This window comes from Hibiscus syriacus, unplaced genomic scaffold, assembly GCF_006381635.1.
Source record: "Hibiscus syriacus cultivar Baekdansim isolate YM2019G1 unplaced genomic scaffold, ASM638163v2 tig00110044_pilon, whole genome shotgun sequence".
Classification (NCBI taxonomy): Eukaryota; Viridiplantae; Streptophyta; class Magnoliopsida; order Malvales; family Malvaceae; genus Hibiscus; species Hibiscus syriacus.
Genome location: NW_024062574.1, coordinates 1,324,770 through 1,340,927, shown reverse-complemented (window position 1 = coordinate 1,340,927; position 16,158 = coordinate 1,324,770). Strand labels below are relative to the sequence as shown.

At 36.5% G+C, this 16,158-nt stretch overlaps 3 protein-coding genes and 1 pseudogene across 5 annotated transcripts; 1 reads left to right on the top strand and 3 right to left on the bottom strand.

Moving 5' to 3' along the window:
* Nucleotides 1-588: 588 nt before the first annotated feature.
* On the bottom strand, nt 589-1,166 carry LOC120213588 (non-specific lipid-transfer protein P3-like). Its single transcript, XM_039211692.1, has 2 exons — nt 748-1,166; nt 589-664 (listed from the first exon to the last, which is right to left on the bottom strand). The coding sequence occupies exons 1-2, from the start codon at nt 1,089-1,091 to the stop codon at nt 655-657; spliced, it is 354 nt and encodes a 117-aa protein (XP_039067623.1). The 5' UTR covers nt 1,092-1,166; the 3' UTR covers nt 589-654.
* Nucleotides 1,167-1,707: 541 nt separating this feature from the next.
* On the bottom strand, nt 1,708-15,383 carry LOC120213800 (stress response protein nst1-like). Of its 3 annotated transcripts, XM_039211863.1 has the most exons (6): nt 15,243-15,383; nt 13,338-15,035; nt 11,901-12,970; nt 11,112-11,250; nt 4,604-4,608; nt 1,708-1,727 (listed from the first exon to the last, which is right to left on the bottom strand). In XM_039211863.1, the coding sequence occupies exons 2-4, from the start codon at nt 14,847-14,849 to the stop codon at nt 11,130-11,132; spliced, it is 2,703 nt and encodes a 900-aa protein (XP_039067794.1). In that variant the 5' UTR covers nt 14,850-15,035; nt 15,243-15,383; the 3' UTR covers nt 1,708-1,727; nt 4,604-4,608; nt 11,112-11,129. The 3 variants fall into 3 exon arrangements, with proteins under 3 accessions (XP_039067794.1, XP_039067795.1, XP_039067796.1); XM_039211864.1 differs by lacking the exon at nt 15,243-15,383 and having other exon boundaries at nt 13,338-15,037; XM_039211865.1 differs by lacking the exons at nt 1,708-1,727; nt 4,604-4,608 and having other exon boundaries at nt 10,902-11,250.
* On the bottom strand, nt 4,449-7,364 carry LOC120213801 (serine/threonine/tyrosine-protein kinase HT1-like). Its single transcript, XM_039211867.1, has 6 exons — nt 6,707-7,364; nt 6,211-6,343; nt 5,929-6,124; nt 5,669-5,793; nt 5,099-5,257; nt 4,449-5,007 (listed from the first exon to the last, which is right to left on the bottom strand). The coding sequence occupies exons 1-6, from the start codon at nt 6,868-6,870 to the stop codon at nt 4,717-4,719; spliced, it is 1,068 nt and encodes a 355-aa protein (XP_039067798.1). The 5' UTR covers nt 6,871-7,364; the 3' UTR covers nt 4,449-4,716.
* LOC120213638 lies at nt 9,685-10,778 on the top strand (annotated as a pseudogene).
* Nucleotides 15,384-16,158: the final 775 nt, after the last annotated feature.

Genomic DNA, 16,158 nt, shown 5'->3' with positions numbered 1-16,158 from the left:
GTTTGTCCGCTGTGCAATTTTGGTAGTTTTGATCTTGACGATTCAGGTCAATTTTGAAACTACGTTCGTGTGGGAAATAACCCGGTTTCCCCAACAAGATTAACATCCAGCTTAGACTGTCGTCAAGTTTTAATGGAAAATGATGAATTTAGAACATAAAGAATAGTCGGATGACCATTTTGTAACTTTTAATGGTCAAGGGACTCAACAAAACACAACATCCTATAGTCGAAAGACCATTTTGTAACTTTTGATAATCAGTGATTTAACAAAGCAACACTCTATATCCGAGGGACAACTCGTGTACTTTACCCTATAAAATCGGATTAAACCATATCAAAATTTATAATGTTTGAATCACATGATCATCCCTAATTGTTACCGTAAAATAATATTAACAAACCAAACAAAATAATTTTATAATAAAATCTTACATTATTGAAGGAGATATTATTACTCAAACTGAATACACCATAGAACATCCGATACATAGACGATATTATTAGAGCCGACAACAGAAGGATAAACAACCAATTAACAAAGAGACTAAATTCTGGAAGCATAATCATCCCAAAATCTTTATTTTTACCCCCATATAATATATATATATATATATATAGTATCTCCTGCAAGCTGCAAATTACTTCATCCATCTCATCTCACCCTGCAACAAGTTCAAATAAATAAATAAATAAATCATTTAATTAGATCCGAACATATCATATAACTATATAAGTAGAAGGGTACCTGTTGCAATTAGTAGAGGGGCTGATCTTGAAAGGAATTCTAACACCGCATCTAGCAGGAAGACTCTCAGCTAATCGGTAATTAACACCGGAGATGGTCCTGGCGGCGGTTTGCAAGCACCGGCACACGGTTCGTCGGTCACGGGTGGTTCTAGCTCGCCTGTTGAGGTTCCTAACACCATTGCAGCAAGCACTCGACGGCCTTCTTCCACCTCGGTTCTGCAAGTATCCTAAGCATCCGGCCGCCAGTCCCGCCACGTCTCCGCATGTTAAGGCGGTCGTGGCCATCGGTTCAACCACTAACATGAACAAGATTAGACCACAAACGAGCTTAACACTAGCCATGGAGGGTTGAAATGAAAAACAAATGAACTTGGAGAATCTGGCTGTGTTCTTGGAAGGCGAGTGAGTTGATTAGGGTTCAGGTATTAGGGTTTATATAGGAGCTTGGAAAGAGATGATGTAGATGAGTAGGGTTTGGTAATGGTGGGTTTTAATTGAATTTAAACCGTTTTTGCATGCAGCTTTTATTTCAGTTGACATCTTTTTTCTCTCTTAAATATAGCCACAAGTTACATATTGATTCCCGTGATCATTTATAATTTAATTTATTCTCGTTGCTTTTTTTTTCCTCTAATTTTGATTTCATTACAGTCGATGATAATTAAAAGAGAATTATACGAGTATATCAAATTTTATAATATGTATATATATAGGGTTATGATTCGTAAAATTAATAAGTTTTATACTAATTTATAGCTATTAGATTTAAATAAATAAATTACTTAGACTTAATTAAAATTTATAACTTATAAATAAATATTTCTTTAACTAGTAGCAAAATAATAATGTTTTAGGGTTTAAAATTTGAGGTTTAAGATCAAACTTTAGGGTTTATAGTTTAGATTTTATGATTTAGGGCTTTAGTTTATGTTTGTTGTAGGAGTTTTGGGGTTTGAGATTTTAGGGTTTAGGGTTTGAGCTTATGTTTGGTGTTTGGTGTAGGAGTTTTGGGATTTGAGATTTTAGAGTTTAGGGTTACGATTCACTTACATTTGATGTAAAACTTTTAGTTTTATAACATTTTAAGATTATTGGATGAGCGTAAATTAAAGGATGATATTAATTCTTTAAGACGAGAATACCTTTACGTATGGATCATCATAATTATTTATCTCTTGCATATATCCGAAAACAATAAAATAAGAATGTTAGGTATGGTGGGATGAGACGCTAGATTCCTTAAGCAAGGTCAGGAGTTCGAATCCTGAAGTTTACGAATGGAGCAAACTGGGTTGGGAGGGTTGTCATCGTCTCTGCAGTACCCGATTTAATTTAGTCGGTCAATAGATCAGATATCAATGATTAATTTAAAAAAATGTTAGTTATAGAACTTATAATGAAGACCGTCAATTTTAATCATGTTTCCTCTACCGGCCTAGGATGGAGTGCTATATACAGTTGCGTTTGACGTATTGAGCCGGTTATGACTAAGCTTGGATTGCCTTGCCTTTACGGCAAAAGGGTGATTGGTGATGGAAGGAACTCCAATTTTGTAGAGAGATAGGCTCAGGCACCGACATGCCGACACCTTCCGAAGACAAGCCTAACGTTTAACTAATTTCTTTGCCGACATGGTTAGTGGTGTTTAATGGTTAAGTTATTCACATATTTATAATGTATTAAATGAAACAAAAATTAAATATTATGTATAATTTTAAAAAAATTCAAATTTTAAATTTCAAAACGGATTAAAATTAATAGTAAATTTAAGTATTAAATGAATAATTTACCCAAAATTAAAATTGGAGTACGAATTATGTATCAAAGTTAATTTTTAATTAACGGTTAAAGTAAATTATTTTTGTTTTATAGTGTTGTTTCTAGGCGATGCCCCGGTGGTGTTGTGTGCGTGTTTTTTTTTTCCTTTTATTTTTAGCTTTTTTTATTTAGATTTAAATAAATATTTATCGCAACATATTTCTTGATCATAAGAGGTTAAAGGTCTAGTATAGTTAGATGTTCTTTTACAATGATCTATCGATATATCCAGAATTATTCGAGTAACTTATCATATTGATTTTTTCAATTTCCACACCTTCATCGATATTGATCTAAGTTCGAATAGAAAAATAGAGAATATTAATAGTTGCTAAATTTGTTTAGAATATATATATATATATATATATATATATTTGAAGGAAAATTTTAATTTTATTTTTCTTCACATCTTCTGAGTTTTCATGTTGGGATTATATTATCATTATTGTACCTCACCTTTCTTATTTAATGAAAATCTAACTTTTAATAAAAAAAAATATTTAAATGATTACTAAATTTATTGGTTGTTATAAAATGATCATTTATCTTAACAAAATTTATGATTATTTTATAACATTCGCTTAGTTTAATAACCATTTTATAACTTGAGTCTCCCAACTATATGGTGATGCTTTGTTGAGTCCCCAACTATTAAAAGTTATAATCGACTATAGGATGTTGCTTGTTGAGTCTCTTGACTATTAAAGGTTATAAAATGTTCATCTGACTATTCATTGTATTCCAAACTTGTCATTTTCGGTTAAAAAATTAACAACAGTCTGAGCTAGATGTTAATCTACTATCTCAAATATGACAGTCGTTTGAGATTTTTGGTCATATTTTATCATATCTCAGACAACAGATTAACATCCAACTCATATTGTCGTCATTTTTTTAACAAAAAAATAACAAATTTAAAATATAATGAATAATCGGTTGACCATTTTGTAACTTTTAATAATCAAGAGTCTCAACAATACTACATCCTATAGTCGGAAGATCATATTTTAACTTTTGATAGCCATGATACTCAATAAAATAACATCCTATAGTTGGGAACCATATTGTACACTTTACCCTTTTTATTATTATTATTATTATTTAACTTCGCCTTTCTAAATGTTACAACTTCAAAGGTTACCACCAAACTCACATTTCAGACAGCAATCGCAGGATAAACCAACACCGGGAACAACCTGCACAATTCTTTGCATGCATAACGAACACAAACCAAAATGGGGGAAAATATTAGATAATTCAACAAGGGGAACTTCACTCTGGATCTTGTGGTACTTCACTCATCTCCGACTTGTCAACAAATTTTGCCGATTTGCTTATAATGCTTTCTTCTTAGCCGGAAGCCCGGAACTACCGACAGCGGCCGCAACTTTCTTTAGTTCGTCATTCGGAGTATGTTCCCACAAAAATTTACTTGCAGCCGGGAATCCTAGAATACAACAGCTTCATGCATAAGACATTCCTCGACCCAAACTCCCGCACTCCGAATTGTGCTCCGCTGACAATGTAGACACCAGATAGCCAAAGAGGTAGGTTAGGTCACCTATAAAGGTTTCAGGGTTCCCGACTGGTGCAGTACTAACATGGGAAAATCTCATCCATTTCACTGGTGAAAACCATCGGTTATAAAGGATTCAGGGTTTTCGACCATTGCTATCGTTATCATTGATTATAGTGCAATTAGCATTCTCTTTTTCCTCCTAAAGATCATCATGCACATCGTGATCAAATAAACGATCTTATGCATCTTTACAATCACATCTCGAACTGTAAAACATAACTCGGAATCAAACACTAACAAACAAACATGACATAAAGTCTACTTCCAGTAGGAGAGAATCCATGAAACATACCAAAAAGGAAAAGTAAAGCTGCAGTATGATTGCCTTTTGGAGATGATGAATGTAACATTTGATATGAACATGGCGATGTCAAACAAGTGTATCTTCTTTACAACGAAGTCAACTAGACAGTGTTAATGGTGCTCTATTTTTTCTTTTATTTTTCCCATGGAGTTGACCCCCTACATTTCCTTCATTCGAAGAGATTCGGTTAAAATATATACCTAATCTCGAGTGCCAAATTTCTTGAGTTGGAACAAAAAGATGGTTTTTTTCTCAAAAGTTTAACCTCATTGAGAGTTCCTTGTCTTCTTGGCAGTGAACAGTTGGCGAAGGAAACCAAACTTACCCTTTGTTCGAGCAGATAACTCGGTCATGGTTCCTTTACTTGTTTCTGCAGTCTCGCTGGTGTCAGATTCGGGTATGGATGGTGAAGGCGTTGTGAGCGTGAAGACAAATGCATTCAGCATGCCCGTTATCTGGCTGAAACTCGGCCTCATGTTAGGGTCCTCGACCCAACATGATTGTATGATAAATGCCAGCTCAGGGGATATATCCTCTGGAAGTCTAGGTCGCTCTTGCTGCACATTCATACGGCATCAAATTAGTTGGTCATCCGCTAGTTTAAAAACACTAACCATGCATAACAAAACATGCGTTAGAGACTTGCACCTTAAAAGCGGCAGCATAAGCTGCCTGCAAATTCGACATGCCCTCAAATGGCATACGATTCGTCAACAATTCCCATAAGACAATTCCGAAGCTGTAGACGTCTACTTTGTTATTGTAATGCTTTTTCTCCCCCTGACGCAACATCACCGTGCTATACAACTACAATGACACAGATCGATAGAAAGAGAGATAACCAAGATCAACTGTAAACAAAAGTTAACTCTGCTCGTAGAGATTACGTTTCGTTAAACAAACCATATCCGGGAGAAAACAATGATCAATCGTATTGAAGAGGTTAATGAGTATTTTACATCCATTTGTTCAGTCAGATACTAAATACGACACTAACAGACGATGCATGAATCTACTGCTATTCTATCTATACAAAAGACTTGAGGCCTGAGGCCTATGATGAACATTCCATGACTTATAGGGTGGTGATGAACTGATATCAAAAGTTAGACAACTTAGTATCAAAACCAACAAGATGAAATCAAAAACTAAAAGATCCAATTTTCTTTGTATATAAGTTTCATTTTCCATTTTGCTAAATGCAATAGTGGCACGAACCTCAGGGGCCATCCAACGATAAGTCCCGGTCTCTGCAGTCATCATTTCCGTCACAGTTTCTTCCCCTGCAAGTCCAAAATCCGCAAGTTTAACGGACCTCTGGTTTGCCGTAAGCAGCAAGTTGTCTGCTTATTAAATTTCTAAGGAATTAGTCAAAGAACCCGAAAATCTACAATGCACATTCTGCTTTCAATAGCAAAGATTCAATCACATTGGGGCATCAGTTAATGCCGTAAAGAAGAAGCAAGTTCAATAAATACCAGGCTTTAGATCCCTATGTATAATCCCATTGGCATGCAAACAATCCATGGCTCGAGCAATATCCAGTGCAAAATTCAAAGCCACATGAAGGTCCAAAACCTTCGGACGGATGCTAAATAAATACTTCCGGAGCGACATTCCCGGTAACAGCTCGGTTACCATCGCCATCAGTGGGTCCTTGCAATCTCCAAAGAACTGCCAATGCAACAAATCAACATAAAACAACAGATTCCATCAATGAAAATAATGTCATATTCGCATTTCAAGCTTCGAACAGTCACCTTCACAAGGTTCCCGTGTTTCACTCGAGACATCATGATAACCTCGCGAGCAAAACGACTCTCGAGCGCAGCTCTTTCCTCTGCAGTACTCCCACGGTGAAGAACTTTAATGGCAACGATCCGATTACCATACCTGGAAAAATATTAGACTCGCCCTTACGTAACTAGATAGTATTTACATATTTCTATCCATAATTCAGGGATTTAAATATCGGTATGATATCGGAATAGCGACCGCAATATTGCGGTAACAATGCTGTCCGAAACGGCAGTGACTACAATAGCATCCTTATACTCGCAATCACAATAATTCATTTCACCGTAAAAAACTAAAAACGCACACTGTGTCAACGGATTCTACCACTCCATATATGTATTATGAACTCAAAGCTAAAAAAAATTCAATTTGGGATAATGAACAACAAAAGTTCGCATTACAACAAAAACAGTTTTCCACAGCTACCACTAAACAACCATTAGGTGTTTTGAGACTGACCTTCCTTCGTAAACTTTGCCGTGAGCTCCTTCGCCGATTTTGGAGCCGATGAATAACAATTTCGGGTCAATGAGCAAATTTTGATCGATGGTCAACTTTTGAGTAGCCGTGATCGACCCGTTCAAAACGACGACGTTTCTGGTTTCTTCTTCGCTGCAACTCATTTTTTAAACCATTTCCCCCCCCCCCTTTTTTTGCTAAAAAATTGTCTTAAAAACCGAAGGTTTTTTCTTTCAATCTTCCAAATAAGCTTCAAAGTTCAAACCACCGATTCCTCTATCTCTCCCTAAACTAACCATCCAAATCAGCTCCTTTTTTTATAATCTTCTTTCTTCCTCTCTCTTTTTTTCTTCTTCTGGAATTTCGCTTGAGCTCAAAGACACTGACTTGAAGATAATGGCCAGAAAAGGAAATGAAACCCTAGGAAAGGGAGAAACACGATGAAGGAAACACAACTTACAGTCCAAGCAAAAAATAGGCAAAAACAAAGAGAAAAGTCTTAAGCTTTCACTCTAAACGGAGAATCTTCAATGCATAATCGAAGAAATAATCGATTAAAAATGACAAAAAAAAAATCAAAAAAGAGAGGAGTTTTGGGGTTGGTTCGCTCTATCTAAAGTACGAAGCTTTTCCGATGAAGATTAATATTGTAGGATTTTTTTTTCCGACGACGTTTTTATTTTTCAATTAAATAAAAAATGGAAATAATAAAATAGAAGTGAAAAGAAATGGGAAAGGCAGAGGTGTCTGGAGAAAAGTGAAGACCAATTAGAGTAAGAAACGTGGACAGTTAAGAGGTGTTTTCATAGTATCAGAGATTTTGACATGGCTGGTCCATGACGGAGTGCTCGTACGGGAGAGACAGACTCTCCATCTCGACTCCGGTCGGCTCGGTTCATGTCGGCTTTAGTTTTCTCCTCCTTTTATTTTAGGCAAAAAAAAAAAAAAAAAAGAATGTGAGACCCTTGAACTTTTTGGAAGAATCAATGTGATCCTCAGTTATTTTTACATTTAAATTGATTTTCTAACTTAGAAAAAGATTGACAAAAAAGCACCAGAGGTTCCTGCACTTTAAAAAAAAATTAATGTGGTTATCGTATTATTTTTTCTTTTAATGTGGTCCTCTAACTTAGAAAATGAACTTAATGTGGCCTTTTGAACAATGTTTTCGTTGTTAACCATTACAGTATCAGCGTGTCAGCTCATGGTTTTAACTTGACAATCCATATTCCATGCTTCAGTTATCAATTTAGTCAATCTGTCATATCATTCGCGATGTTAATTTACCACCTAGTCTATCATGTTAGCTCCATAGACTATTACATCTATATTGTGAGCTGCCACATATACAAGTGACAGTCAACGATGAAAAAAAGTACATGAACATTTGATGCATTTTTACCACAATATGATCATTTAACAAAAATTTTGCATCATTAACCAATGACTTAGCGTTGACTTGGCTTTAAATTGATATCGTCACAATAATAGAGGAATCCACCGGTTAGTTTCACCGTCATATTCGTTGACTTTACGTGTATGTTTATAAATATAACGTTGAATTAATCCACATTTGACTTAACGTGCACGCCATTTTAACACCCGAATATATTAACATATAAACTACCATTTTATTCCTTTATCACATTAGAATAAAATTAACATTTTTTAATTAATCATTGGTATCGATTTATTAATCGACTAATCCAGATTGGATACTACAGAGGCGAGGGCTATCCTCCAAACCTAGTTTGCTCTATTCGTAAACATCAGGGTTTGAACACATGATCTTGATTAAAGAATATTGTACCTTATCCTACTAGGCCAACTCGTCGTTGGTGGTGAATAACATTAACTCAATAAAGAAACATTTTTTTCTTATTGTTCATCAAAAAATCAAATTTCTTTACAAGTCATTGTAAGAATGGCTTAGACCACAAAATGGCCTTTAAATTTGGTAAGTTTCGTTAATCTAACCCCTAACCTTTTGGGGTTGATTTGGCCCATGAATTTATTAAGTTTATCAAATTTGTCCTTAAACTTTTTGAAGAGTGGCATCATCCCTTAAACTTTACAAGTTTGGTTAAATAAATTGACCATTACACTTGTTTTATAGGGTCAATTTGGCCTTAAACCGAATAAGTTTTTTTTTACAAAAGAATTAAAATGTCAATTTGATCAAATTTGTCAAATACAAGGACCATTTTGACCTTCAAAATATTTAAGGGGTATATTTGATCAAACTTATCAGACTGAAGAGTGAATTTAATAAATCATTAACCTACACATTGTTGTTATTATTTGGGTGGTGTTTAGCTTTGAAATTTGAAAGTTGTTTAAAGTAGGAGTTGATGGATGACTTTACGATAGTCTAATTTAAGATTAAAAAACAATAGAAAAATGATGTAATTGAAAATATTATTTTTTTAACATTTTTCGATTGCACACTTTCTTTATAACGTCAGCCGAAAATATTATATTCTTCGTAATATTTTTAATTTAACCAAAAATATTAAAAAATAACATTTTAAATTAGAAAACAATTTTCTATTAGCACAGGACTTTCTGGACGCTTCTTAAGTTTCAAAGGACCAAACAGAAGAGGAAAGAGGTTTGAGAAAGTCCAAAGTTTGAAAAACCAAACTAACGAAACGTGCCAAAACCGTCGGCGGCAGCGGCGGTGTACGGTGGTAGAGGACGTGCCGGGTACTACCGATTGATGTGACGATCGAATGTCTTTTATTAGGTCAAGCCATATGAAAAGTGCACATATGGTATAGTACGTGCAAATGAGGCTGGCTTTATTTCGTGGGTCCCAGAAAATCACACCAACTGCCGGCGGCAGCGGCCAAAGGAGACCGTCGGAGATAAAATTAAAACGTTGAACAGCGTTCTTTAGATAACTAGAAATCTTTGTGCAGTCACATAAATAGCATTAACAGACAGTTTTTGTTTTGTTCAAAAGCAGACAAGCGTGAATGTTCCTCGAAGTCGACAGTTTGAATGCCGAAGACCAATTCCTTAAATTTGTGCTGGTAAACAAAAGCTAGCTGTTATTATATGGAACAACTCTAAATCCATGCAGCTCTCTAGCTCTAAAAATCGACACCCACCGCACCACCAATCACAACAAAACCTCTGTCCAAGTTTGATCTTTTGAACAACTCAGAAATATACTCTAATACTAGCTGCATGTAGCTTGTGATATTTAACTAATGATTAATGTGTTGATTGCAGGGGTGTGACGGTTCACTTCTTCTGGATTCGACACCCGATTTCGAAACCAAGAAAAATGCACCTGGAAATTTGAACTCTGTGAGAAGGTTTGAAGTTGTAGATCAAATTAAGGCTGAAGTGGATAGAGTCTGTGGGCGCCCTGTGGTCTCTTGTGCTGACATCTTAGCCGTAGCAGCTCGGGATTCAGTAGTTGCGGTAATATCCAAATCATTTATCAATTGACTTATAGAAAAGTGTTGTGTTTGATTTGTAAATGAGGAATAAATACTATGCTGGTTGTAGCTTGGAGGCCCGACATGGAAGGTTCGTTTGGGAAGGAGAGACTCAACCAGAGGCAGACTAGATTTAGCAAACACCGTGCTTCCATCGGCATCAATGGATCTCCCTGCATTGATCAACAACTTCAAGAAGCAGGGGTTGAACAAGAGAGATCTCGTAGCTCTCTCTGGCGGTCAAACCATCGGATTCTCACAATGTTTAATCTTCAGGAACAGAATCTACAATGCAACCAACATTGATCCTGCTTTTGCCAAACACCGTAGAGCAACTTGTACTCGCACCAAAGGGAACACGAACCACGCTCCTTTCGACTCAACCCCTGGTCACTTCGACACTGCGTACTTCAAAGACTTGGTGAAGCAAAGGGGTCTACTCACCTCGGACCAAGCACTTTTCAATGGTGGCTCGACCGATAAACTTGTGAAGACTTACAGCTTGAACCCTAATGCTTTCTGGGTTGATTTCGGAAAGTCTATGATTAGGATGGGAAACATTAAGCCTTTGACTGGTAAAACAAGGACAAATTCGTGTCGGCTGTAGGATGGTGAATTATTGAAGCTCTTAAAGTTTATTTTTATTTAATTATTGCTAAACTTGTTTTTGTTGTTAAATAAGAGATCTCGTCATTTGATTCGCAGTATAATAAGAAAATTTTAACTTTTGGTTATAGTATGAAGGTATTTTGGATTTGGGATTTTGTCAAATGAAAATTCATTCAAATTTGGGTCAAAGAATCTTTTCGTTTAAAATGATGCATATCCTAAAAGTGAATGAATCCCACGTGTATTCCCCATGGAAGCTAATGTTAATACTCTCCCTTCATCATGAAAGAAGAGAAGATACAAAATCCAATTGGGTAATATTGTATTTTTCTATCATTTTTTTGAACCTATTATTTAAATGATAATCACCAATGTGAGTGTACATCTGGGGTGGGAAATAAGCCCCCAACATGGGTTGGCCTTGCAATTGTAGACTTCCCAACAGCTTCTCCTCCTGAACCTTCTTGCTTAATACCCCATTCCTTCCTGCCAGACCAAACAACAAAACACCCAACATGAATCAGACCAACACCCAATTTACAGATTTTACATATACATATCGTAAACCAAAAGAATCTATAAACCACAACATGGCCCTAGCCCTACATGTGTAAGTATGCATGCATGCATTTGGAAATTACTTAAGATATCGGTTCGAAATCTTAAAAAAAAAAGGTTCTGCGTGTTAAATTCTAACTCAAATTTGCATGTCTATCAATGTTTTGAACCTGAGCAGATGATGTACACATTTAAGAACATACACATCAAGTCATCCAAAAAATTATTGCTGCATTTCTCAAATGTTTTGTTCTTAAGTACTAACAAATCAAACCAAAGATGCAGGACCGTATGGTCACATATTCCTAGAATACTAGTAATTTAACACATAGCTTACCCCAAACCCAAGAGAAACGGTAGAGCTAAAAGATACAAAAATCCAATTCCTAAAAGACTAATAACTTCCTGTGGTACAAGTCTTCCAGTCAATTAGAGCCAACTTAAAATGCCAAGACTAAAGTCAGTCAATAATTTGATGAATCAACAAATGAAATACACAGCATTCAAGGTTTTTGCCTTTCATCTACAACTCTGAAACCTTAGCAATTAATGGCAGAATATAAGTTAGATGCACTCACTTGGGCCAACCATTCAAAGGAGACTGCTCAAATGGATGGGTACAAGGAGCTCCACTAGGACTTCCATAACTACTTTCACTTGCATCATCCCGAGGCTTAATAGGAAAATGATTATCACCGCCAGACAATGGTGGAAGGAAAGCATTTTGAAGCCACGAATCATGATAACTTGGACCATTTACAGGATTGAATGCCCCACCAAGCTGGCCGTTACCAAGAAAAACCTGCTGAGGAGATTGTGTGCTAGCAGGTAAAGGGTCCTCGTTCAAAAACAATGATGCCATAGTGTTCTGCGTAGAAGGATGGGCAAAGTTTTCCTTATTTGATATATTATGCTCCAAGGGTAAAAGCCAGCTTGAAGGACCAGTACCACCCACCAAACCCAGACCATCTTCAAGGAGAGAACTATTCCACATCTGCCATGTCCCCTTATCATTTGCATTTGTAACATCCACAGGGGCAAAGCGAAGATCTTGGGCCTTTGGAGTAGTCGGGAACCTATTGGAATTGTTAGGCCCTTCATCAGCAGATCGTAATCTTGACAAGGGGCACTCAATAGGCGAGGGCTTGTTGACTTCAGAAGAAGTGGATATGTTATTCATAGCTCGAGGCCTTTCCATACCTATACTGATATCCCTTCCATAGCCAGCACCCGAGTCCAGCTGAAAATTATCAAGCAACTCTGAAACAGGCCCAAGCAAGGATACGGGATCAGGGACATAACAGGGATCTTCGAAAAGCTCTGGTTCTTCTGGAATAAATTCATGAAGCCCTTCAGAAGCACTAGAAAATATGGGTCCAACAGAAGGTGAGAAACCTAAACTACTGCTGGGGACAGCATTTTGGTACGTAGAAATAAATGGTGACGGCAGTACAAAATTGATAGGACTATCAAATGTTTGCATTGTTGACGAATGACCAGGAAATGGTGGGCTAGCTTCTGCTTGAGTCTTTGAATTTGGTCTGCTAATAACATTTTCATTTGAGACTGGAGCAGCAGAGGGTGAATTAGTGAATAACTGTTGCCAAGATTTTTTTGGTGCTGCCCTTGGTTGGGGTTCTGAAAGCACCTGCAGTGAACAGCCCAACGTAACACTGTCATCTTCAAGACAAATTGTTATAATGCACTGAAGTGCAAAACCCCAAAAGAACACCCAATCCTAGAGAATTGGAAAATGCTCATCTGGAAAAGAAGGGGGGGTTTAAGCATAAATTCAGTTAGAATATTTGACTAACATGGAAATCAAGAAAAAAATTCATTTAGCACTGAAGATAACTGGCGCCTGCTCTTAATAGCAATAGTAATTTATACTAGTTGCAAGTTATTGTGCATTTAGAATGCAAAAGATAATGACTTGTATTTCATATCATAAAAATGGTATGGATTCTACTAATTTACAAAACCAATGAACTCAACAAACAGAATCAAGAACTTACAGGGTAGCTGCTTTTAGCATTCTTATCATCTCCATTGATACTCGACTTCTCAGATACACGCTCAGGTGTACAAAAATCTCTCCTGTTGGCAGAAGTACTTGCATGGTCAACAAAATTGGTAGTTTTCTTTTCCTTTGTAATAGTAGAAGGCGTATTAGTACTCTTTCCAAAGAAACTACTTCCACTAAAAGCCTTAGACGGTGAAAAAAATGTACCCCTCACACGATCAAAGTATCTAGTACCAGAATTTACTCGACTAAAGTTATTTGAAGAAGAATATTTCAGTCCATGTCCTGTTTCTAGCATACGAGCCTTGACATTATCCAGCCCAGACTTCTGATGTTCCCAGTGATCAATCTCACTCTTCTTATCAATGTCACGCTCCCCCTCAGTTTCCATACTAGTCCTCTTCTCAACTTCTTCAACATCAGAATTGCTCTTACTAGATGCTTTATCTTTTTCTTTCTCTTTCCTTCTATATTGACGCTTCTTTTCGGCTTCCTTTTTCATCTCTTTCTCCCTAGCAGGTGTGGATGATTTGCTGCAATTTTTTTCCGTCTCCAGTTTTTCATCCCTCAGTTTCCTTTGTTCCTCCACCAATCTTGCAACCTCCTCTCTTTGCTTTCTCTCTTCTTCCTCCAAAAGCTCCTTTTCCAACCTAGCCTGTCTCTTTTCTTCAGCTTTTCGGCGAGCTTTCTCTCCTCTTCTCTCTTGGAAGCTTGTCCCGTTTTCATCCCTCTTAGTCAACATCCTCTGATGGTCTGAATCAGATGAACCATCATCCCTCGATGAACTAAACCTAAAAATCTTTCTAAAAAGCCACCTAACGCTCAAGAAGAAGGATGTCAACATCTTGCATGCAAAAATAACAATGCCTGAATAATACTTCTCTGCCAAACAATCCTCGTCTCCACCAAAAACTCCAGTGCCATTCCTCCGCCAATAGCTATGCTTCCCTGAAACAGACCTAGTAACCCAGTTTCCATTCTCCAACTGTCCAGGCATCCACACATTTTCAGACCACCCCTTACCATTCAAGATTCTCCCGCCTTTTCCTACGAGATCCTTAATGATACCAGAATTTGAGATTCTCATACCAGTCAGTGCAGGCAAGTCTAGAACAGGTCTCTTCGAATTATGGCCACAATAAGAGCACATAAACCGACCACCACCAGGGTTCTGATCCCTATAAGGAGTCAGGCAGTTCCGACACCTTCGTGTTGCAGTCTTACGAAGCTTCTGCAATTCTATAGCCTCAAACCTCTTGCGCTCCCTGAGACGTTGATTCCTTCTAACCCGCCAAGCAGATATCCAAGGCATCAAAATCTCATACCAAAAAAGAGTAACCAGAAGCACAAATACACAAGCCAACCTCGGGGAGGTAATCTCAAATCGAAAATCAGGCGGCAAAAGCTGAGAAAGAGCCCATAAACCTATGAGAGGTATAACTAACCAAGGCAGCATGGCAGCAACCCGGCGAGACCACTTCTGAACCACACACAGTATACACATTATCCTCTAGCCCCCACCTATTTTCCCAGTTTATACAATCAACCCAAAACAAAACCTAAAAGTCAGACCTCCAGTCCCTGCAATTTCCTATTCAATAGACAATGCCCCAAAATCGAAAACCCTAACCTCTCATCCGAAACGAAGATAGTTATTTAAACGCAGCCGTTCCTCGGTGCTTCAAGAACCCTATATAGCATTACAATTGCAAATCCTTCAAGAACGGAAAACAAAACAAACCCTAACACCGCATTAATGGTTCAATTGTCAACCAATCAAATAAATTTAAAAATGCAAAGAAATCCCCAGAAATGGATCGATTTAAGGTCCCCCTTCCCAAAAAAAAGTTCCTTTGCAAATACTCAATAGAATACGTGAGGTATTCGGGGAACTTACAGAATCAGGTGTCCCTTCCGGAGCCTAATCGGGTCGGCGCGGTGAAATGATGCCTTTTTTTTTCCTTACCAACAAAGAAACGGTAAGAATCTTTTTTTTTTTTTTTTTGAGACGAAAATTTTGTAAGAAAGAAAATGATAAGAGAGAAGAGGAAAATGGGGACGAAAAGAACATTAATTTTTATAGTGTATGAAATCCTTTATGAACCACTTTTATGGGGCCGGCTTTTTGTAAACACTAATGCTTGGGTAAATTACGCAATTAGTACTTAAACTATCAGTTTAGTTTAGGTTCATTTTCGTATTTAAACTTTCAATTTCTTTCAAAATTACGCCTAACTTTTAATATTTGTTTCATTTTAGTAGCACTGTAATTGTTATAACTTGATATTTTTATGGGTAAATTACACCAGTTATCACTCGACTATCTTCTCGCTCATATTTTGGTCATTGAAGATTAATTTTTTAATTTAATTACTTAACTTCCAAATTACTCCTAATTTAATCACTCTAACTTTTAAATTTATTTTTTATTTTAATTATATATTAATAAAATAAAAAAAAATATCATGTCACAAAATATTATTAATAAAATAAATTAGAGTAACTAAAACATGATCAATTTGAAAGTTGGCTAGTTAAATTGAAAAATTTTAAACTTTAATGACCAAAATAGGAGTGAGAAGATAGTTAAGAGATGAATGATGTAATTCACCTATAAAAGATGTCACTTGGAAAAGTTACGTTAAGTTTTTAACGACGGAATACTAAAATGAAACAAAAACTAAACATTATGAATGACTTTAAAAAAAATTAAAAGTTAAAGTACTAAAATTGAATAGAACTGATAGTTTAGGTACTAGATATAGAGTTCACCCCTCAATTATTTTGTGATTATGATTTACTTACCGTTTTAC